Here is a 22,756-nt window from a genome sequence, read left to right as displayed (position 1 = left end):
TGCCAATGGTGAGTGGTGTCATCTTACATTTTCTTTGAAGTTTTGTTATTCAACCGCATGAAATGGGATCCCCTCCAGCCATGATAAGCTGGCCAGGATTCTATGAAGGAGCAATGTTTAGGGCACTTTTTCTAGCCTCTTCCTCTTACTACGGAGGTGAGCAGTACGGTCCTAAAGAGGGCTGCTCAGTCACTCAGGTAGATGCTGAATCCAGCTGTTGCTTTGGTCAGCAAGAAGATGACCATTAGACCTGAGTTGCCTATGTACAGGTCCGCGGCTACAGCTCCCAGTGTATCCACAACTGCTGCTTCGTCGCTTACCCATCACCACAGGACTTTGAAGGTTCACAGGAATTGGGAGACGTCAAGACTTCTGCGTGAATTGGACTAAAGTAAGGGAGAGGTGTACATAATCAGCCTCACACTCTCTTCCTAGATTCCATCTTGCTCCAATATACACATCTCCACAAGTATGTAAAAATTGTTAAAACTAAACATTCACACTTTATCACATACTTTATTTATTTATTTATGTATTGGTTCGATTTATATGCTGCCCTTCTCCGGAGACTCAGGGCGGCTTACAATGCATTAAGCAATAGCCTTCATACTTTTGTACATACCTGGGGGCTTTTGGCCCCCACTAAGCGATGTTCTTTTTTTATACAAAGTCAGGTTATTGCCCCCACAATCTGGGTCCTCATTTTACCTACCTCGAAAGGATGGAAGGCTGAGTCAACCTTGAGCTTGGTGAGATTTGAACTTACAGTAATTGCAGGCAGCTGGTGCTACTTAACAGCACTTTAGTCTGCTGCGCCACCAAGGCTCTACTTTACTATCAGTGAGAAATGGCAAAGATTTTACAGGAATATTAGCAGTTGATTATCGACATCCACATTAAATCAAAGGGTACTTGCTGAAACAAACATTTCAAACAAGTTCCTTTAGTTGTAAAAAAAGCTGTAGACTTGTTTTCACAGGTGATATGAATTACAGCTGGTTTTACAGTGCAAAATCTGTATATCCTTGTTTTTATAAAAGATTAATACAGGAAAGATGTTTTAAAAATAAAACTGTCATGATGATGGATTGATAGCATCACATACCAAATATCTATTTGGTGGGGAGAGGAGAAAAGCAAAAACATTGGCCAGCTAATTAAATAGCCAAGAGTAAGGGATAAATTAAGTGAGATAGCAACAGAATGGAAACCAAATATACTTTTACACATCCATGTACTTTTTCTTTGATGCAAGGTCCAAATAAAATAACTTCTTGTAATCAAGTCCTATTACTCCATCAAGTGGAAAACAAGGAAAATGCATTTGTGAGAACTGAAAATATTAATTCAATTGTTACATTTTTGTTGTCTTTTTTTTAGATCTCTAGCGACTTCTATATAAACAACTATATAACAATGTTTTGAAGAAAGGTCTTGTAACTGAATCCACCTCTATTTGGTCTCAACATGCAACATTGTGGATTTAACTACCCCCTTAATGTTCCTTATTTAGAAAAATACACTAGCACTAGATAGGTTTACTTTACTTTGTCATCATGCCAATTTCTGTTGTGGATTCATTCATAGTCTTGCAATACACAAGCCGCTGCTAATGCCAAGAAGTAAGTATTGTCAAGAAGCAGTTTCCTACATCATTCTGAAAAAGGCAGTGGTTGAACAAAATGCAACATTAGGGTTCAACTGCATCAAAATGCATTAGTTTTGCAAATTTTGGAGCACCACATGTCTTCAACTGCTAAAAACAAAAATAGTACAATAATTGCTAAAATAGAGAATGAGTAATATTGGCTTTGTTCGAATGCGTAAGGTATATTTTAGTAATTTAAATCGGTCTGTTTTTAATATGTTTATTATTAAATTTGTATCCTGCACAATTCTGATTTTGGGCAGCTCACAATAAAAATATTTTTAAAAAATATACCATCAGAAATAAAAATAAAAAATAAAATTATTACAGGTCCCATTCTAATTTCCATGTTAAAATCTTATGTAAGTAGCTTAGTCATTCAGCATAGGAAATATCTGTGAGAGCAACTGTTCATATTTTCCTTATGGAATAGCATCTTAAGTAGGATTCTGTCAGGTCAGAAAAAGAAAAGGAAAGAACAATGCTGTCACTTCTATCAAGAAGTTAGATTCTTCAGATAAGCCTTTCCCCAAAAGTCATTCATCAGACAATAGGAGAATTTGCCCTCTGCTTCCAGCTAACATGATTATCAGTGTCAACTGCAAATTCTCATAATGTCAAAGTGACATGTGATGAATAGTGATGTCATCACACAAATACATAAGTTATGACATTTGCATGATGACACTGCTGCACAATTCCTCATTTGCCATGTTTCTTAACAGGTCTGCAATAACCACCTTCAGTAATGATGTTAAGAAGATGGCATAATTACCAGCTATGATAACATTTATAAAAAAGTTGAGTTATTTATTTAAGTGATGTATGTCTCAGCTGTAAAATCAAAGTCAAAGTGATGATCTCTTTTTACTCACCTGAGAATCACTTTCTAACTAAAACATAAATTGTAAGCATTTTAAATACCATAAATATATTATTTCAATATGTCTCAAGAAGACAATTACTATTTGCTATCTGCATTATGATCTAAATTTTATGGGATTTTCTAAAAGCTGGCTCTGCCTTTATTGCAAGTAAATCACAGGAAAAGATTGGCTGTAACATAAAAACCCTAATGGGCCTCAATCTATCAGCATTTAGATGAAGAAGATAAGTTAGTTGATAACAACTTTCCAAAATATACTTTTCTTCAGCTTGAAATTCTATATTTTCATCCTATGATACACCTACTTACATACCCATCTTCCTTATCTATTCAAAAATACTTTTACTTCAGTTTTTCATTTACAGGAATAAAAGCACTGTGTTAGATGCAAGTTTTATCATATTTAGAATTAACAACTGAAATCAAGAAGTGTCACAATCAAATTCTAAATGTAAATCTACATCAATCTATTCCAATTTCTAAAATAGCACCTGTGGCAACACTGAATAAAGAGCCAAGTAACTTACAGAAGCCTAACAGTTAAGACATTAGAAATTATTTTGCTTTGCAAGCAAAACATTTTGCACATTATTTAGATAAATATTTCTCAAACTATTTACATATGGTATTGGACTGCAATTATCAAAATTCCCAACCACCGTAGCCAAGGAAATGTGCTCAACATATTAGAAAGCAAAGGTTGGGAAAAGCTAATTTTAAAAATGGATTAAAACATACCTTCAGAAGAAAGATCTGGCTTTCCTCATAATAATTTAACAAAATTTCTGAGAAGAAAAAGTTACTTGTTATAAGATCATTAATAATCTTATTTGGCCTATTTGAATAGGTGGATTGATGATAGGACAATATTTAAAGTTTCTCTGTCCCATATAGAAATCAAAATCAACACCTGAAAACCAATAAATGATTGAGTATCAGAGTACAGTACAGTGTCTTATATAGCCTGCTCTGCACTTTTGACCAATTATCAGTTATGTATGTTTGGCAAAGACAGCCATGTCTAAGTAAATGTGAGATGCATTACTTGAGTGACATAATTCTTATCCAAAACAATTAATTTTCTTTGACTTCAATAAGCTAGTCGAAGGAACTTAGCTGAAATGCATTAAAAATAAATAAAGCATACCTATGGATATTTTGCTGTTGGATAAACTCTCCATTTATTAAACTTCCTTGGGATTCAACCTGAAAGGAAGCCAAAACAAAGAGATCCTATTGGCTTTTTAAAGATGTGCCTCACTTGTACAAAGAAAAAAATAAACCAGTTCAAGACATACCAAAAATGCTTAGTATTAATAAAATATTTTGATTTTTTTAAAAATTTGCAGTTGCATTTAATTTCCCTTTCAGAATCCCATAAAAGTGTCTTATAAATACCATGAACAATATATTTATATATATTGTTCATATATATATTGTTCATATATATATATAATATATATATATATATATATATATGCAATATATATATGCAATATATATATATATATATATATGCAATATATATATGCTATATATATATATATATATATATATATTGCATATATATATTGCATATATATATATATATATATATATATATTGCATATATATATATATATATATATATATATATATATATATATATATATATATATATATATTTTAAAAGTGTTGGAATCTGTCCCATATAATTGGAGCAGACTTCTGGGCTTTGGATATTCTGAATGACTATAAATTGGGATTTAATTTATTAATTTATCATATTTGATTCTTCCATTTGATATATTAAGCTCACAGTGCCAAATTCATTATATAATACATATTGTAGAAGCATCCATTGACTAAGAAGGACACATATATTGTTTGGATCAGGAAGCGAGAACAGGAAACCACAATTAAAATTGCAGTGTTATACACAGTAATCTGAAAGTAACCTCTAGAAACAAACATTTGAACAATGTTTAGTGCACAATGAATATTTTACAAGTTAGACAGAAAAATACTTAATATGGTTTAACTAATTGTTTTTACTGGAATACTGGAAAATATTTTGAGACATGATAACTGAGTAATGTTTTCTTATCCTATGTAAGTATTAATGAATTATCTGAAAGCATACCACTTTAAATATGCTTTTGTTTTTCAGATCCATGCAAAGATGTTTCCTGACCATATTATTCATTATGCATTTTTATAAAATAGTTCTTCCTGAAGAAACAATATTTTAAGAAATAAGGCGTTGGTCTTACCTGATACTCTCCTTCTTGTTGGGTGGACATAACAGCCAGGAATGAGTTGACTTCATCTCCTAGCTGATTGGAGTGAGTCTGTCAGAGCTGTGAAGACACATCTCCATTACCAATGGTCCCCAGCTTTTGGTGAAGGCATAACAACAGACTGACATGTCTCCTTGTTAATGGCGTCCACCTCTGGACTTGGGACCAGACAGTCTCCAGGGTGGGGCTGAATGCTATCTCCACCTAACGAGAAGGAGAGTATCAGGTAAGACCAACACCCCTTCTCCATTGTGGTGGAGATAGCATCCAGGAATGGGACATACCAAAGCTGACTTGTCCAACGGATGGGCCGCAGTCTGGTCTGAAGTCCCCTGATCAGAGTGGACCCTCTGGAGGACTTGCCTGCCAAAGGCCGCTTCAGCCGAAGCAAAGGTATCCAGGTTGTAATATCTGATGAAAGGGGACGGAGAGGACCATTTAGCTCCATGATGACGAACCTGATTTTTGGGCCCACCAGAAGTAGGGAAACAGGCTATTCCCTGCCTCCAGAGGACCTTGGGGGGGGAGGGAAGGACCGTTTTTCTCTCTCCCTAACCTCCAGAGCCTTTCTAGGAGTCTGGGGAGGGCGAAAACGGCCTTCCCCACACACCCCCGGATGCCCTCTGGAGGCCAGAAATGGCCCGTTTGCCAACTTCCGGTGAAAGGCTCTGGAGGCTGGGGAGAGAAAAACGGGCCTTTCAGTCCCACCAGAAGTTGGCAAATGGGCCATTTTTGGCCTCTGGAGGGGTGGGGAAGGCCGTTTTCACTTTTCCCAGACTTCTAAAAAGGCTCTGGAGGCTGGGGAGAGCAAAAAACAGACCTACCGTGCCACCACGACAGGAGCGGGGGGAGCGGGGGGGAGGTCACGCGCGGATGCATGGGGGCAGGGCACATAGAATTATGGGTATGGGCACGCGCGCGACCCCTCCCACTCCTGGCACGCGATGGCAAAAAGGTTAGCCATCACTGATTTAGCTACTCAACAAATCTCCTCGATAGAGGCGTGCATCGCCCACACTGCTGTCAGTGTGGAATGCGTGGAATGGGTTGTTACCCACTGAGGCAATGGAAGGGCCTGGAGTTCGTAGGCCTTGGTGATGCACGTCCAAATCCAGCAACCCGCAGTCGATGGAGTGACCTTGTTGTCCAGGGTAGAGGGCTGGAAGGACACAAAGAGGGACTCCCTCTTCCTGAAGGAGGAAGACCTCTTAACATATATTTGGAGGGCCCTCCTTACACCCAAGGTGTGCCACTTCTTCTCCAGGGGTGTACTGGGCCAAGGCAGAAGTTGGGCAGTATAAGTTCCTGAGTCCTGTGGAACCAGTTCATCTTGGTGAGAAAGGAAGGGTCCAATCACAAGACCACCCTATCAGGATGGAAGATGTAGAGGTCCTTCCTAACAGAGTGGGCCACCAACTCTGAAATCCATCTAGCCGATGTGAGGGCTACCAAGAAGGCTACCTTGCAAGTTAGGAAGCATAGTATGGCCGATCTCAGTGATTCAAAAGGGGGCCTCGGTCAACGAGTGCAGTACCTTGGTCAGGTCCTATGTAGGATACCTGTGAACCACTGGAGGCCGTAGATTTGTTGCACCCCTAATGAACCTGTGCACAGTCAGGTGATGAGCAAGGGACTCCAGATCCCTGCAAGATAGGACCGAAGACAGGGCAGCCACCTGTCGACGGATAGTGTTGGGAGATAGCCCCTTGTCTAGCCCTTCCTGGAGGAACTCCAATATCTGGGCCACGGATATTGATGCAGAGTTCAAACCCGACTTGAAGCACCAGGCACAGAAAGCTTTCCAGGTCACATCATATACTGTATTTTTCAGAGTATAAGATGCTCCGGAGTATAAGACACACCTACCTTTTTGGGGGAAGAAAACAAGAAAAAAAATCTGTGTCTGCCTCCCAGCAATTTGCCTCCTTCCAGCAAACAGTGGAGGTCCTTGTGACAATAGGCAATGGCAATCCCTGCAGCCTGAAACAGCCAATCCAACCAACAATCAGCTGCTTGTGGTAATCAGGCTGTGCTGAAGCTGATATGGGCTGATATGCTCCTTGCTGCAAGGAGGTAAATTGCTGGGAGGCAGAAGCCAAAGGGTGGGGGCTGGTGGGTGAGGCTATATTCGGTGTATAAGATGCACCCAAATTTTCACCCTCTTTTGTGGGGGGGGGGAGTGCGTCTTATACTCTGAAAAATATGGTATTGGATTGATGGAAGGTCTCCTTGAGGCCTATATAGCCCTGGAGAAGTCGTTGGGGTCACAGATTGCAAAGAGCATTGATCCCCTCTACCCCTGGTACCGCAAACCTTGTGAAGAATCTGGGCAGTTGTGTGTTGTCCTGAGTGGCGAACAGGTCCACAGCAGGCTGTCTGAAGCGATCCATCAGCTGTTGGTCTGGCGCCAATCCCTCATCTTCTGAAAGTTCCAGATCTATACGTTCCTCCTCCTCCGAGAGCGATGATTGGCTCTTCTCAAGGGAGTTGGCGAATAGGGCTCTGGGAATGTGTCTGGGATGCTTGAACTTTTCCCGGCTGCAGGGAAAATACAGAGGCCGCTCTGCTTTGCAGGCCTGCAGAGATGCCCTGCTTTATGGCTTCCACAATCACCAATTGCATATTGGAAGGGATTTCAAGGACTGGAGCAGCCTCTGATCTAAGCCCAGCTGTAGTGGGGGTAAATGTTGCCTCAGCAACATGTATCTCTTTTTAAAAGGTTGCTCCCCTTCTCCTGCTGTGGAAGGCAGGCCTGACAGGGAACTCCAGTAATTTTCCTGATTAACAAGCAATGAAGGTCCTTGATGAAAACTCTGCTCAGCAGTGCCCTCTGGTGATAAACCCTGTGAGTACAGCCTATTTGGTAGGCTTGGATCACTTTGCTCCAACTGCTGTGGACCCTGATGGTGGGCTTACATGGTGGCTGGCAGGGATGGATCGGTGCCGCCTGCCATTTCGCCTCCATCAACCGTCGCCATCTCCGCCATTTTGAAGACCGGCCCTGAGCGCAATTTGTTCCCTCAGGAACTCAACTGCTGGCCCGGTCTAACGTCAGGGAGTATGCTTGTGGAACTGGCAGGGATTCCACTATCACCCAGAGAAGTGGGAAGGCTCTCAAGGGACTGGTGCAATCCCTGCGATGTCCAAGAGCCTGTGAGCCCTTTCACACCTTTTTTTAAAGTCTCGGGTGATTTCAGCGGCTTTTTGCTTGCAGCAGATCTTCCTGCCGGGTTATTTGAGACATTTTAAACTGGAGCACAAAAGTTCCAAAAATGTCTCTGAGCCCCTGGGGTTAGCGGCGTGGAGCCAGGCTTGTTCCCGCAACCCCGCAATCATGAATACCTGAAGTCCGGCGACCAGCTGCCCTCAGCGGTTCGAGCCAAAGCTACTACCACCGGAAAAAGCCTGGCGGTTCTACCGGTCAGACCAGTTGAGAAACCTGTCTCAGTGGTGAAATTCAAAAATTTTCTTTACCGGTTCTGTGAGTGTGGCTTGGTGGTCATGTGACCAGGTGGGTGTGGCTTGGTGGTCATGTGACCGAGAAAACCAACTATCACACTTTACACAAAAATAACACAAAAGCTACACAACTGACTCACACACAATGCAAAAGCAGCTGGACTTCACAGAAAATGGCCCCTGCAACTAGCAGGAACCTCACAAAGTCACAGAGAGCTCAAAAACAAACTATCACACTTTACACAAAAATAACACAAAAGCTACACAACTGACTCACACACAATGCAAAAGGAGCTGGACTTCATACAAAATGGCCCCTGCAAAAAGCAGGAACCTCACAGAGTCACAGAGAGCTCAAAAATAAACTATCACACTTTACACAAAAATACCGGTTCGGGCAATAGGTAGTAAAAAATGCTTTAAAAAGTTAAAAAAAAAAGTCCCCACAATTGTGTGACAGAGCTGATTGTGGGAATGTTTTTTTTTTTTTACTTTTTAAAGCATTTTTTACTACCTATCTCCCAAACCGGTAGTAAAAAAAATGCTTTAAAAAGTTTTTTAAAGTTCCGAAGATCAGCTGTGCCATGCAATCCTCGGAACTTTTTTTTTACTTTTTAAAGCATTTTTTTACTACCAGCTCGGGCAAACCAGTAACATTTTCACTACTGGTTTCCGCGAACTGCCCCGAGCCGGTAACCTTTCACTCCTGCTCTGTCTGCAAGTTCTCTCTGATGCAAAGAACCGAAGAAAGTTTTCTCTCAAACTGTAGACCAATTTTTGACACGTCTGTCCTGCTGAGGGACTGAGTCAAAAGCTGGGGACCATTGGTAATGGAGGTGTGTCCTCAAGCTCTGACAGACTCAGTCCAATCAGCTAGGAGACAAAATCAACCTATTCCTGGATGCTATCTCCACCACAATGGAGAACTTTCCATTCCATTTTTTATCCTATTGCACAAGTTAATATCTCTAATTCTAATTCAAATGTTCCCAAGTACAGTTCATTAAGACCGTATTCTTTTGGCCACGTTAAAACATGCCAGTTCAGAGTGGCTGACAGACGATGGCTGAATTCACATTTCATGTCAACCTAGGATTTTTTAACAATACTTTCTTGAACAAGTTTTGTAGTTCATATTGATAAGTCACATTGGATCCTACATTATGTTAAGGAAAAAAACAATAACCCCTAAATCACAGAATGATTTAGTGAAATTGTTTCATTTCTAATCTTTCCAATAATTGGAATCCTCTAGCTTACTTAAATCAATTTTAAAACAATTGGCTTTAAACCTTGGCTTTAAGTATCAAAGTATTTAAACAAGTTACTACTAATTTGCTCCTTTCATTAGCAACTTAAATAAATATCATTGTACAATCAAGATTGCTTATTAGGTTGAGATTTAAATTTTAGTTTGATATAATCAATGTAATTCTATATATGTCATACTCCAGTTCTTAAGTTACACATAATTTTAGAACTAAGAGTTTACTGAAAAGGATGAACATGACAAATATATAAAAAACCCACATTAAAAACAAAACTTAATTACTATCTTCTGAGAAACAACTGAAATAAAGTTTGAAATGAATAATCCTACTGTTATTAATAGATTCACAAATAAGTGCCTTTAATTACATAGTTCAGTAAATTTTAAGCAGCCAATTGGAAAATATTTTATTTCTAAGAGAATTATCAAGCTACAATTATTAGGCTACTTTTGGCATTTTGCTTTTATCACCATCTAGTGGAGTTCTCAAAATATGCACTCTAATTTCACCAGGGCATGGGTAAACTAAGGTACATTTTTAAACCTACCAAAATAACAGTAATTATAATTATCTTATTAGGACTAAAATGAACTAAAGGTATAAAGTGACAAAGCCTGTTTTTGAGATTATTTAGAAACGATACCAAAAGTCACTGAACTTCTGAAAAACAAAAAATTAGAAGTCTCAATAAACATTCATGTTGTTTACCAAAACCTAAACATGTTGATTCCATTAAAATCGGAGGCAGAAATTGTACATATCAACATTTAATTTTACCCCCTTATGTACCCGTCTCATAACAGAAATCATAATTTAGAAATTCTTTCCTTACAGATTTTTGCATTTCTTTCCTAAAATGGTTGTATTCTTCCTTCAGTTTCTCCAAATCCAGCTCCAAATTGTGCATCTTCAGCTCACTGTTCAGTTTGTCTATTTCCCAGTTAGATGGGTTAGAATTGAAACTCTTCATCACTGAAAGGAAACAAGACCTTTATTTTCTCAGTCTAGTCAAATTAGATAATGAAAATAGAGCTAAAATTCATTTTTCATATCTTTCTGTGAATATAGTGATAAATTTGAATCCAATCTTACTTTTTATGTATAAAGTTTTTTTACCAATTATCAAGTGAGTATGTTAATAAACTATCAGCAAATGAAGAGTTCACATAGAAATGTACTGTAATTGTATATGTTCTCTAATATTAATCTATAAAAAGACAGAAAATCTTCAAGTTCAATACATTACCAGTTTTTTAAAAAATTAAAAAGACTGAATACTGTATATCATTTTATAACAAAATGCATATATTTTACAATATAAAAATCATTAATCCTTAATAACAATCTCAATCAGTGAATTTTTATTTGGGACTTTGAAGAAGACCGGCATAGCAAGCCTGTAGAATTATATCCAAGGCAACAGTCATCCAATATTAATGAAGGGGTTTTTAGTTGTTGAAGCTTGAGACTAACACACCAACTGGATAATCATGATAATTTATTTTATTTATTTATTTATTTATTTTATTTTTACTGTTCTAATAAGCTAACCGATTCTGCCTGGCATACAACTCCCCAATATATAATTGGGATTAAACCAGTGAATCAAAACAATATATTGTAATAGCATAAAACTGAAACAGAAAATCAGTTCACATTTAGGAGTAATGGAATGTTTAGAGTTTAGAGTTTATTGGATTTCTATACCGCCCTTCTCCCAGGGGACTCAGGGTGGTGTACAGCCACCTTAAAACACATGAATTTATAAAATTTAAAACCAATTAAAACAAATATATACAATTTCGCCCTCAAATTAAAACACACATACACCCACTTAAAATTCATATTAGGCCAGTCTGGCTTGCTGAAACAGGAAGGTCTTTAGGGCACGTTGAAAAGTACGCAGGTCAGGGCTAAAACGAAGCTCTAGGGGCAGCTCATTCCAAAGGGCTGGTGCCCCCACAGGGAAGGCTCTCCCCCTGGGTGTCGCCAGTCGGCATTGTTTGGCCGACGGCACCCTGAGGAGCCCTTCTCTATGGGAGCGTATTGGCCAGTGCGAGGTTGTTGATGGCAGAAGGCGGTCTTGTATGTATCCCGGTACTAAGCCATGGAGCGCTTTAAAGGTGGTGACCAACACCTTGAATCGCACTCGGAAGACCAACGGGAGCCAGTGCAGCTCGCGCAGGAGGGGTGTTACATGGGTGCGCCGAGTCGCACCCATAACCACCCGTGCGGCCGCATTCTGGACCAGCTGGAGCCTCCGAGTGCTTTTAAAAGGAAGCTCCATGTAGAGAGTGTTGCAGTAGTCTAGACGGGATGTGATGAGGGCATGAGTGACTGTCCGCAGGGCATCCCGGTCCAGAAAGGGACGCAACTGGTCCCCGTTACGAGCGTTCCCTTAGCAAATGCTCGAAGTTATGTGATAAGCGTTCCCTAGTGTTTACAAACAAGTCCTGAAATTATGAATATTGCAGCACCACGGCAGTTGTTCGCTCTTACGAATGACCACAGAGGCTCTGCAACATTTGCTCCATCTATTTCCCCATTCCCCAGCTGGGTCTCACTTACTTTGCGAAGATCTGCTCTCTGTTGCGGTTTCTTTGCCTGCTTCATTTCTTCAGGCTTTCAGTGCATTCACAGAGGCCTAACGTACCGTGAGATCATGTGAGTTCAGTAGCGCAAGATCTCTGCTATTGATCTCGTGTGATCTTGCATTTTAGGCCTCTATTCTCTGTGAATTGAGGCCTGGATGTTTGCAAATGAATGGAAGGCTTTGGTCCTTTAGACCTTTCCTCCATTTTCTGTTTCTGTTTCCTTGCTGAAACCTGCAGGGAGATTGTGTTCCTGTAGTCTTTGGCAGCCCTTTGCAAAAAGCCTTTGTTGACACCAGCAGAGCTTGGGACGGGCAAACACCCACCTCTGAAGCTCTGTTCCTCCCAGCAAAGGCTTTTTAAAAAGGGCTGCTGAAGCCTACAGAGACGCAATCCTCAAGTCCTTTGCCGATGAGAAAGGAGGCCTGGAGGAGCATGTGCGGTCTTCCGGGCCTTCTTTCTCGCCAGAGATCCGCTTGACAAGGCCTCTGGCAATGAAAAAGGAGACCCGGAGGCCCATGCACAGCCTTCCACCTCCTTTCTCACCAGAGATGCACTTGACAAGACCTCCAGCAATGAAAAAGGATGCCTGTGCGTGGCCTTTCGGGCCTTCTTTCTCACTGGAGATTTGCATGATGAGACCTCTGGTGATGAAAAAGGAGGTCTGGAGATCTGCACGCGGCCTTCTGGGCCTCCTTTCTCACCGGAGATCCACTTGACGAGGCCTCTGGCGATGATAAAGTAGGCCCGGAAGGCTTTGCTTGGGCCTCTAGGCCTCCTTTTTCATCACTGGAGGCCTCGTCAAGTCCTTTGCTGATGAGAAAGGAGAAAACAAGCAAAGAAACAGGCTGGAGAGGAGACAGATCTTCATAAGGTAGGTCACCTGGATGGGGAAGGAAGCAATTGTGGGAACCGCAGAGGAGAGAGAATGAGGTATCTGGATCAGAGGAGGCCTTGGGTGGTCTTAAGCAGGTGGCCTGTTCCATCACTAGGTCCCCCCATGGCCTCCCGCACCCCAAGATATGTCATATACAAGCCGCACATTCGATTATCAAATGGGTGGGTGAAAGCAGGAAGTGATCTCGCTCAAGGTACAAGATTTACTCCCATGAATCCTCAGGCTATGAACGGAATGGGCAGGCTTCATTACATTCGTAACTCAATGACTATCTGTAATTATAGCAAACCTCCCACCTGGCTTGATGAACAGCCAAATTTGAATGTCAGGGAGATATTATTCCATGGAAAGGAAGTAATGACTAAGAAGCTGTGGTTTCATGGTCCATGAAGACTGCCATCTCAAACAGATGAAACACATAAACAGTCTGCCATTAGATCTTATCAAACAGCCAAATATTGCTGGGATAAGAATGAAACTTTTCAGCATAGTTTTAATGTATCACTCCTCTTTATTTGCTTTGGGATGTTCTGGGTATTTGAAAACTATATTCTTTTCTCTTTTCTGATTAATGATTGAAATAATGTTATTTGAATTTGAAATACTGCTGGGAAAAGATACTCCTGTAGATACCAGGTCCAGACCACATTCTCCAAGCATTTGACAACTTAACTTACTCAGCCAGGAGCCAAAATGTAAAGTTGGGTATTATCTGCATTCTTATGCATGCTTATTATTATATCAGCAGTAAGGATTTTTTAGCTAAGTCTAGAAAAAATATATGGTTCCTTGAGAGGAGAGTAACCCCATCTTAAGACAAATATATAATTACTACTAAAAAGTTTTTTTTCTTCACAAATCTTTCATCAGCAAGATTTGTTTCTAGGGCAGTGTTTCAATTAGTAGTTTCTTTTAAAACTAAAGTATAGTTTATACTATAATATAAATATCTGTTTAGACATTGGAGTTGTCTACAACAAGACTGGAATGGAATGTATTGGGGTGAAATATTTCAGAGTTTTATCAGCTATATATGGGTATCACCTAATAGATATTTTCATGATACATGTAAAGTTATGATAGCATTAAGTGATGCAGAGATGCAATAATGGATTTTTGTGGCCAATAGAGTCTCAATCCAAGAAAAAAATGCTAGTGATAGATGGTTCTTTTGACCAAATTAATAGTCATTCTGTATTTGAGAAGACTATACTCCCCTCCACAAACCTCAATAAGAAGTCTGCAATATGTCACTGATCCAAGCCAAAACTGTCATAAAAAAAATAAGCTGTCTCTGAAGCAGATTGGTGTACTAGCCTCAATCCATCTAATGAGAAAGAAGTGGAGTTTTGTGAGCCACACTGAAATAATTACTGAATTATATTGCTCCTAATTGTGAATCTGCCTTTAAAGATGGCTCAGCAACTGCACTTAGATCAAAATACAATCACAAGTTGCAGAACTGGGACATTTAATGATTTAACATATTGCTTGTATGTTGCCAACTATAAAATTAACCCAGTTTATTTCAAGGCTCAACTCAAAAGTCCTTGTTTTATTACTAAAACACAGTAGTTTAGAAATGTAGTATCTAAAGTTTCCTTATCTTTTCATAGGTACAGTAAGAATGAGCCTGATTCTTTATGTATAGACGGACCTACTTAGAATTGGCTCTTGCTTACAGAATTCTCTCTCCAGTGAGATGGGCCCATACCAGCTAGGATGTTGCTCTTGTACCAACTTAAGACATTTACAGATTAAAAGAAATGTTTGCACTAAATTCTCACATGTTCTGAAATTGTTCTAAGATGCATACTTTGTTATCATTATTTGTTGGATTTATATCCTGTTACAGCCACCGGTGAGCTTCCATGCTGACATATGAAGTTGGGTCTCCCAGTCTTAATCAATACTTCCCAATACCTTAATCACTACTGAACATTATATCACACCAGTAATAATCATGCCTCAGTTATATAAAAATTAAGTTTAAAAAAAGGATTGCAGGTCACAGCACTTGGCATATATGGATACTGTTATAGATAGACAAAGTGCACCTTGTTGAGTTTCCACTTCTGTTCTTAGCTGTAAGAGTTCTACTTCTTTAGACTGCAACTGCTCATTCAAGATTTTCACATATTCCATGTTCTCTTTCATCTAATTTGAGAAATATATAAATTATCAGGGCTTCATTATTATTCTAGTTGAAGTCTGAGTCTATAGATCAGTTGATTCTTCATAAAGATTTGGCCGAATTACTATGCTACTTTTACTATTTCAAAAATTGGAAAAGAAAATAGCATGTGATTATTTATGCACCCTGAAAATATTGTTTTGTTTTTAGAGGGGAGAAGAAAAATCTTGTTAATTACTAATAATCAATTAATTAAATAATATATCACACTGAACTCAGCTAGCAGGCATGCTTTCCAAATGTATCTCCAGCTTTTCATTCAATCTATTTTTCATTTTACAAAGTTTTTGCACTCCACTTAATTAAAAAAAAGATATATAAGGTAGTCCTTGATTTACCACAATTGAGCCCAAAATTTTTATTACTAAATGAGACATTTAAGTGAGTTTTGTTCCATTTCATTCTTTCTTGCTACAGTTGTTAAGTGAATCATTGCAGTTGTTAGGTTAGTAACATGGTTGTTAAGTGAATCTGGCTTCCCCATTGACTTTGCTTGTCAGAAAGTTACAAAAGGTGATCACATGACCACAGGACACTACAAAGTCATAAATATGAGTTAGATGCCAAGCCTAAATCTAAATCTGTATAAATTTTAATCATGTGATCATGAAGATGCTGCAATGATCATAAGTAACTTCAAATGGTCATTAATCCAATTGTTGTAAATCAAGGACTACCTGTAGTCATTTGAACTGAATCACAGGAGCTTTGACAACCTATGTTTTAATGTGAATCTCACTTTCATTCATTCAAACAGCAAATTCGGACATTTAATATCAGAACAATTAGGAGACAAATGGGGTTACTGAAAAAAAGAGAAAATATCAATGAAGGTGAATGCAGAAATTCAGTATTTTTAAAAATCCAGGAACGATTTAAGCCACACTAAGTATTCCTTAATCGTGTTGTTTTGATGTTTAAAAAAGGATACAAACTCATTTTAAACCCATACACAGAAATGAATATGAATGCTTAACTTTTGCTAGATCATATTCAATGTTTTCAGTGATCCAAACTTAATTTGCTACATAATGTTAAAATACTTTTCTACTTGAGGCTCATGCAACATTCTTGTTTTCTTTTATGCTACTCCAAAAACATACCGTTTTATCCAGTTGACTTTTCAGATTATCTCGTTCAATACAAGATTCCCGATATGCTTGATAAGCTTTGTTAACTTGCTCACGACCCACAGAACTTGTTGCTTCTTCCAAATGGGATTCAAGAAGCTAAAAGATTACAAGATGTGATTTAATCATTATTCAAATACTTCCATTTGTTGTGGCTCCGTTACCTGAGCCTGTGTCATTGGCAGGAGAGGACTCCGAGAGTGAAGGAGAGGAGTTGGCAAGGCCTCCCTCTCCAGGACCCTCCTCTCTGGCAATGCCTTCGGTGTCCGCCAAAGGGCAAGAGATAGGGCCGGGGCCAAGCACGTCCACGCAGCCACAGGTGGACAGTGATGAGGGAAATGAGTCTTGGCTGGATCCTCGGCAGCGTCACAGAGATAAGCGCGCGCAACAGAAGAAAAGGCGTGCCAGAGATTAAGCTGAGTCACTGGACCACACCCCACAGGGTATAAAAGGGGGTGAGGTGGCCATTCAGACTCTATGACGGACAAAACTAACTATTATCGAGTCACATTGCATCTTTGGAAACATCATTATCGGCCTTGGATTTATTTTACGAACTGGACAATTCTTGACTGTGTGTATTTTGTTTATTGAGTAAAGTTCTTGGCAAGCAGCTACTGAGTTGCTGCCAAGCTTCTTATCGGAAGAATTGGTTGTCTGCCAGTTTATTTAACCCCCGGCTGTCTGTTTGTGTGCGTGTGTGAGACGGGGACAGAACACCATTAAGCGTTTAATGTTAAACCAAGTGAATTACCTTAGTCCCAGCCATAAGTAACAGGTAATGACTTCCAGTAGTGAATGTATCTTTCACATGTGCTTAATTACTTTACACATTACTTAAGATAAAAATTAGTTTCTAAAAATCATACTTACTAACATTAATAATGTTGAACGATATAACCTTGAAAGAAAAAATATATTGCTAAAAATACTTGCCTTTTCTTCTAACAATCTTACTCTTTTCTTTAAGAAAGAATTTTCTCTTTCTGTCTCTTTCAGACGCTTTTTAATATCTTCATAAGCAGTGACAAGGGCAAAATGTGAAGCAACTGATTCTTCTCCTGAAAACACTGGAATAGGAAATTGTCCATCTTGTCTGTGATGAGTGTCTGCTTTTTCACGATTCAGGATATCAATGTCATCTTCAGCTACTTCTTCCATGATAGCTAAATAAAAATAATCATTACATTGTTAAGCATCCAATAAGCAAATACATGCATACATACATACATACATGGTATTTGAGTTTTGCAATTCTGACAAAATATTGGGCTATATCCAATCCTATTTGAATAGTCTTCCATAGAACAACATGATTTCCTCTTAATCTTCTACTCTTCCTGCTACTCACCCTTCTACCATCTGCTTTGGTAGGCCTTCCAACATTCCAGAGAAGAATTGGAAAAGGCTGGAGTGTATAGAAAGAGATTCATCTGCTCTTTCCTTCCATGCCATTCTTCTAAAGTAAAGATGTAATGAAACCTGAGCAACTTTCCAAAAAGCTCCTCTTCCTAAAATTTCTACTTAAAGATGGCTACTTTGAAAAGGAAGAGCACAATTTGGACTTACAGAATGTCAATGTTTTGTTGAACTTTTATTTTAAGATAGTATGTTTATTTATCATCTCATTTTCACATTTCAGTATAATATCCTCCCATATTTTCACTATTTATTTATTTATTTATTTGCATTTCCATGCCGCCCAACTCCCAAGGGATTCTGGGCGGCTTACAACAGAGAATAAAACAATGCAACAATATCCCATACAAAGTTAAAACATTAAAACTTTAAAACGTTAAAATGCATACACTATGTATCATATTGAAAAATGAAGGAAAGGAAGAAAAAACAATGTGACAATGCCCCTCAAAGATGATTTTTTTAAAAAAAAAACCAATATAACCTGTTTTCAGTAAATCTAAGAGACTGCCTACTTTAAAGATAAAGTATTTGGAAGAAAATCTAGATTTCATTCAAATGTAACAGCAATATAAAATACAATTGAACTGTAAAACAAAATTAATTAAACTCCAAAAGTTTAAAAATTTCAAAGTATATAGCCAGAACAAGTGAAGTAAAATATCTATTCAACAAAAACATCTACTTAAAACTTAGCCCCACTAAAAAGTATCATCACAAAAGTAACAAAAATAGAGCTGTTTCAGTCTGCTTTAGCAATATTAGATAGTGGCATTTCGTTCAAAGGCTTTAAGCAGAGATTTACAAAAGTTGCTGACATTTTCCCCTTTGAATAAGTTACATCAATTTCCATTTAGCATCAATTCTTGTCTTAAATTTTAGATATATTGTTAGCTTTCAGAGAAGAAATAGCCAACAAAATGACCCCTTTGACTTGGCTTGAAAAATGGGCCAAAAAGTCATCTATGTTAAAATTGAATAACCCTCTCTCAACAGAAGGGGAAGGATAGAACATCACCCATCTCCAGGCCTCAACACAGTCCTTTCAACAGCTCCAGGAAGGTTCTGCACTCATTTGCACTCTGATTCAGGTGACCCTGAGATTAACTCCCCTCAAGTGACCTCAATGACTCTCAGAGAGAAAATACTAACAGCCAGATGATTGCAAAGAATATAAATCCTTCTATTCCCCAGCATTCAGTCAGAACTGAAGAAGCTTCTTGGATGAGAAGCCTTTTGAAAAGCACCAATGGGAAAACCATGACCTGGATAATTGTGAATCTAAATAGACATACATAGGACTCTTTTCTCCAAAACAAGTAAACTGAGAGAGAGAGAGAGAAATTCACCCGGTTTCAGTAAGCCGCTCCACATCTAAGGTGGACTTGAACTTGGGTCTCTTCTATTTACCACAACATCTTGATTACTATGTCATTCTGGCTGTTTTGGTGATTACCATGTTAATTATATATTGCCTTCAGAAAGAATATCTAAATTATTGTCACCAGGGAAGTGGAAGTTTATTGGTTTTGTACTGGGCTTTTATTTTTGTAAGCCACCAAGAACCACCATGTGTTGGGTAGCCATATAAATTTTCTGAATACTTCTTTCATGAATACTTAATTAATTAATTGAGATAGCTGGTGAAGTCTGACTTTTTGAAGAGCACTGATAAAAAGGAATATTATAGGTACCTAAAAGTGATCCTTTCAGACAAAAGATACAAATCAAAGAGTTGTATTTGAAAATACTTTTTAGGAAGAGGATTCTATATAATGAAACATTTAAACTTGCTTTGTAACAGGAAGACCAAGTACCAGGCAGATAAGTGGGAGAAGAACAGGTATCTTCAAAATTTTACAGAAAGATGTAAACTTATTACAACAGAATTTATCTTTATAAGTACCAAAGAGTAAACTGAATCTTGAATATGTTCATTTAATTCTGACTGTTTAACCTAACTTTCAAATAAGCTTTTCCATTTCTCCAGTCTCAGTTTTTTTCAACAAATATAATACATTAATTATTTTTAAAGTTATTCTTCTCATTATTTCAATGAGAAGGTGCTGCCATTTTGGTTTCTAACGCTGTTGTTAGAAACAGAGGAGGAGATATAGATAGGCATGGAATATACAAACTAAAAAAAGCATCCGAGTAATTCCTAAATCTTCCTATGTAACAGTGAAACTTAAAAGAACCAAAGTTAAATTTAAAATATTAAAAAATAATTAGGGATGAGGAGTCAATTAAATTGTCTTAAGTCTTTAAAAGAACAAATCTCAGAATAACACATATGTTGAAGCATTTAGATAATAGTACTTATAACGAAGTAGCAATTCCTTAAAATTAAACTTTGGGTATTCATACATCTCTACTTTCAATTTCACTCTTGGTTACCATATATTCTCACTTATTATAACTTCCTTCATACCAAAAATGAAAAGGCAGCAAGCCTTTGCCCATTCCTTTTGTCAAATACCAGTAGTTTTTGACCACAATTGGACCTGGCAGCTCAGTCATTAAGCAAAACAGTCACTTAGTAAAATCACAACTGTATTTAAGATCTTGCTTTAGCTTTCCTTTGCTTTACAAACTTACAAAGATCATAAATGTGAGGATTGGTTGCAAAGTTATTTTTTCATCAGCACTACAACTGCAAACAGTCACTAAACGTGACCATCACTAAATGAGGTATATCTGTATTCCAAACTGAGTGCTTATCCCAACCTACAATTTATTCTGCAAAGCTTAACTATGCCTATTCACAAGCAGCACTGACAATTTCTTGCATCTTTTGTTTGAAATGTACATTGCTATTGGCCATGTTTTAGAAATTGAATAAAAGGACATGTTATCTGGTCTGATTATCCCTGATAACTTCCATGAATGGATTAGCATATTCCCTTTCTGAAATGCTGTCAGATAATGTTCATTCTATTTCTCCTTATTCTTCCATTAACAATCAAATTCAAATAACAAAGATTCTATATACTTCAGTTCTAAGTATATGCAAGGACAAGGATTCTGGTGACCTCTGCACACCATTTCAAAACTGAAAGTTCTAGACATTCAGAGATATTTCAAGGAAAAGTTTATTTATAAATCACATTTATAGATTGCTCAACTCATAACAATCCTAGGCAGCTGTAAATGTGATATATAAACAAAAAGTTTTAGAGAATCTGAATTCTCATAAATAAAAGGAAAAGGAATATATGCTTGGCCTTTAGTATTTTGTGTATCAGACTAACAGTTTACATAAAACAAATGCTCTCATTTCTGGGGGGGGGGGAATAGCGGTAATTAAGCAATTATTTTCAACATAAAGAAAAAATGCAATCCTGTGCATGCATACACCACAGTAAGATTTGTTAAACACAGTAGGACTCAGTTCCTGTAATGTTTTATTAGATAAAACCCAGCACAGGAATTTTGCCAAGATTAATTATATTGACCTTGCTGTATCTTATTCGCATATAGATCTCATGGTCAGTTTGTGGTTCAATAAATTCTATAAAACCAATCAACGGGTTAATTCAGTGCTGGAAACTCAGTGGCTAAGTAAGCAAAACACTGGCCAGTGCTGAGCTACCCCATCCCAAATTGGGGCCGCTATTTTGCTTGGGAGAAATAGGCCACGCGACCCTGGCCTTTTTCTTGGAAACTTAATTGACAACCCTAGATTGGCGGGCCAGGGAAGAGAGGCCAACAACCAGGAGAGAAAACGCTGCGGAATGCAAAGAGTTACCTGCAGCTAGCAAGCTCGAGGCAGAAATGGGCGGGGCCCTTTCGTCTCCGAACGCACCAATTAACAGTACAGGGTCGTTGCGGTGGGGTGAATAAGAAAGAGAGCCCACTTTAGCTTAGACTTCTCGTCTTCTCCTCGCAGCTCAGAAGCAGATGTAACTTCAACCAAAGTTCCCCACAGCTGCACGATGTCTCTCTTTCTCTTTCCTCCCTTCACTCCCTCAGACTCACCAGGAATCTCTGACTTTCATCATCTCACATGACAGTAACGTGTACAGCCAATAATCTCCTCCCACTTCAGTGGGGGAAATGGGTATCAGTAACGAGGCATGCTGGGATTCGAAGTCTCCTCGCTGATTTTGCGAGGCCGTAGAACCAAAACCCGCCCCGGCAGTTCTGTTCCCGGCATGCAATGGGGGGGGAGGAGAGAAGGGAATTGTAGTCCCTCCGTTCCCGCTGTTTTGTCGGAATGTTACGGAGAGGTATGGTCTTTATTTCCCCTCAGAGGAGAAAAAGCTGCTGGCCGTCTATTCCGTTTTCTCGTTGTGAAATAGCCGCTGTCTATTTGTCCATATCATATACATGAATTGTATAGAAATGTAATAACAGTGTGTCAGTGCTTTGAATAAAAGAAAATGAAACCAATCAAATGAAGCACCAGCATGAACACGTGAAAAAGTCCCTCAACAATTACATCTACAATGATCTAAAAAAAAAAAAAATTGAATTGACCTGAAAAGGGGAAAAACAATAAAAATTAATTCTGAGGCAATATTATTATTAAAATTTCTATGTTTTGTATTTTTTTAAGGCTCATGACATTTGGATGCTTGAGAGATTGCAATTATCCATCTATAATATTGGCTTAAAATTGATCACCAGTATAACTTAGATTAGAGCATTGTATATGGTTGGAATTAAAATGTTACAAAGATAAACTTTTACATGTTTAGGAAAACATTTCAAAATTGAAGCAATATCAAACACTTTCCAATTGAGAAGGCAGTTGGAGAAGAGCTTCTGTTGAAAATGTTAAATTATAGAAAACTGCATATGGACAAACATCAATTTATTTAATGTAATCTGTAGGCTTCATTTTAGAATTATTGGTTTAAAACATAAAACAATATGCATCAACATTCTGTACATATATTACATATGCACATATATATGCCAGAATAATAGTGTAATGTATATATGACATTCTGAGATATATAATTCATTCTGAGATACG

The 22,756-nt window shown here is 38.2% G+C and overlaps 2 protein-coding genes across 3 annotated transcripts in view; one reads left to right on the top strand and one right to left on the bottom strand.

Annotated features, from left to right (window-relative positions):
- Positions 1–20,634, top strand: part of CMC1 (C-X9-C motif containing 1) — a 148,459-nt gene extending 127,825 nt beyond the window's left edge. For both annotated transcript variants that reach the window (XM_087892546.1, XM_087892543.1), the window contains one exon: positions 17,356–20,634. The gene's annotated coding sequence lies outside the window, so the exon portion shown is untranslated. The remainder of the gene's footprint in view (positions 1–17,355) is intronic.
- The window catches only part of AZI2 (5-azacytidine induced 2), a 46,523-nt gene extending 24,697 nt beyond the window's left edge, over positions 1–21,826 (bottom strand). Inside the window, exons 1-6 of the mRNA XM_034404052.3 lie at positions 21,524–21,826; positions 17,293–17,522; positions 16,330–16,455; positions 15,090–15,189; positions 10,376–10,515; positions 3,682–3,740 (exon numbers count right to left, since the gene is read on the bottom strand). Coding sequence (XP_034259943.2) covers positions 3,682–3,740; positions 10,376–10,515; positions 15,090–15,189; positions 16,330–16,455; positions 17,293–17,517 — 650 coding nt within the window. The 5' untranslated portion in view covers positions 17,518–17,522; positions 21,524–21,826. The remainder of the gene's footprint in view (positions 1–3,681; positions 3,741–10,375; positions 10,516–15,089; positions 15,190–16,329; positions 16,456–17,292; positions 17,523–21,523) is intronic.
- Between the last annotated feature and the right edge of the window lie 930 nt (positions 21,827–22,756).

The sequence above is a fragment of the Pantherophis guttatus genome, chromosome 4 (assembly GCF_059756535.1).
Source record: "Pantherophis guttatus breed Tessera chromosome 4, ASM5975653v1, whole genome shotgun sequence".
Taxonomy (NCBI): Eukaryota; Metazoa; Chordata; class Lepidosauria; order Squamata; family Colubridae; genus Pantherophis; species Pantherophis guttatus.
Note: the sequence above shows the minus strand (reverse complement) of the source record. Positions and strands in the feature narration are given on the sequence as shown.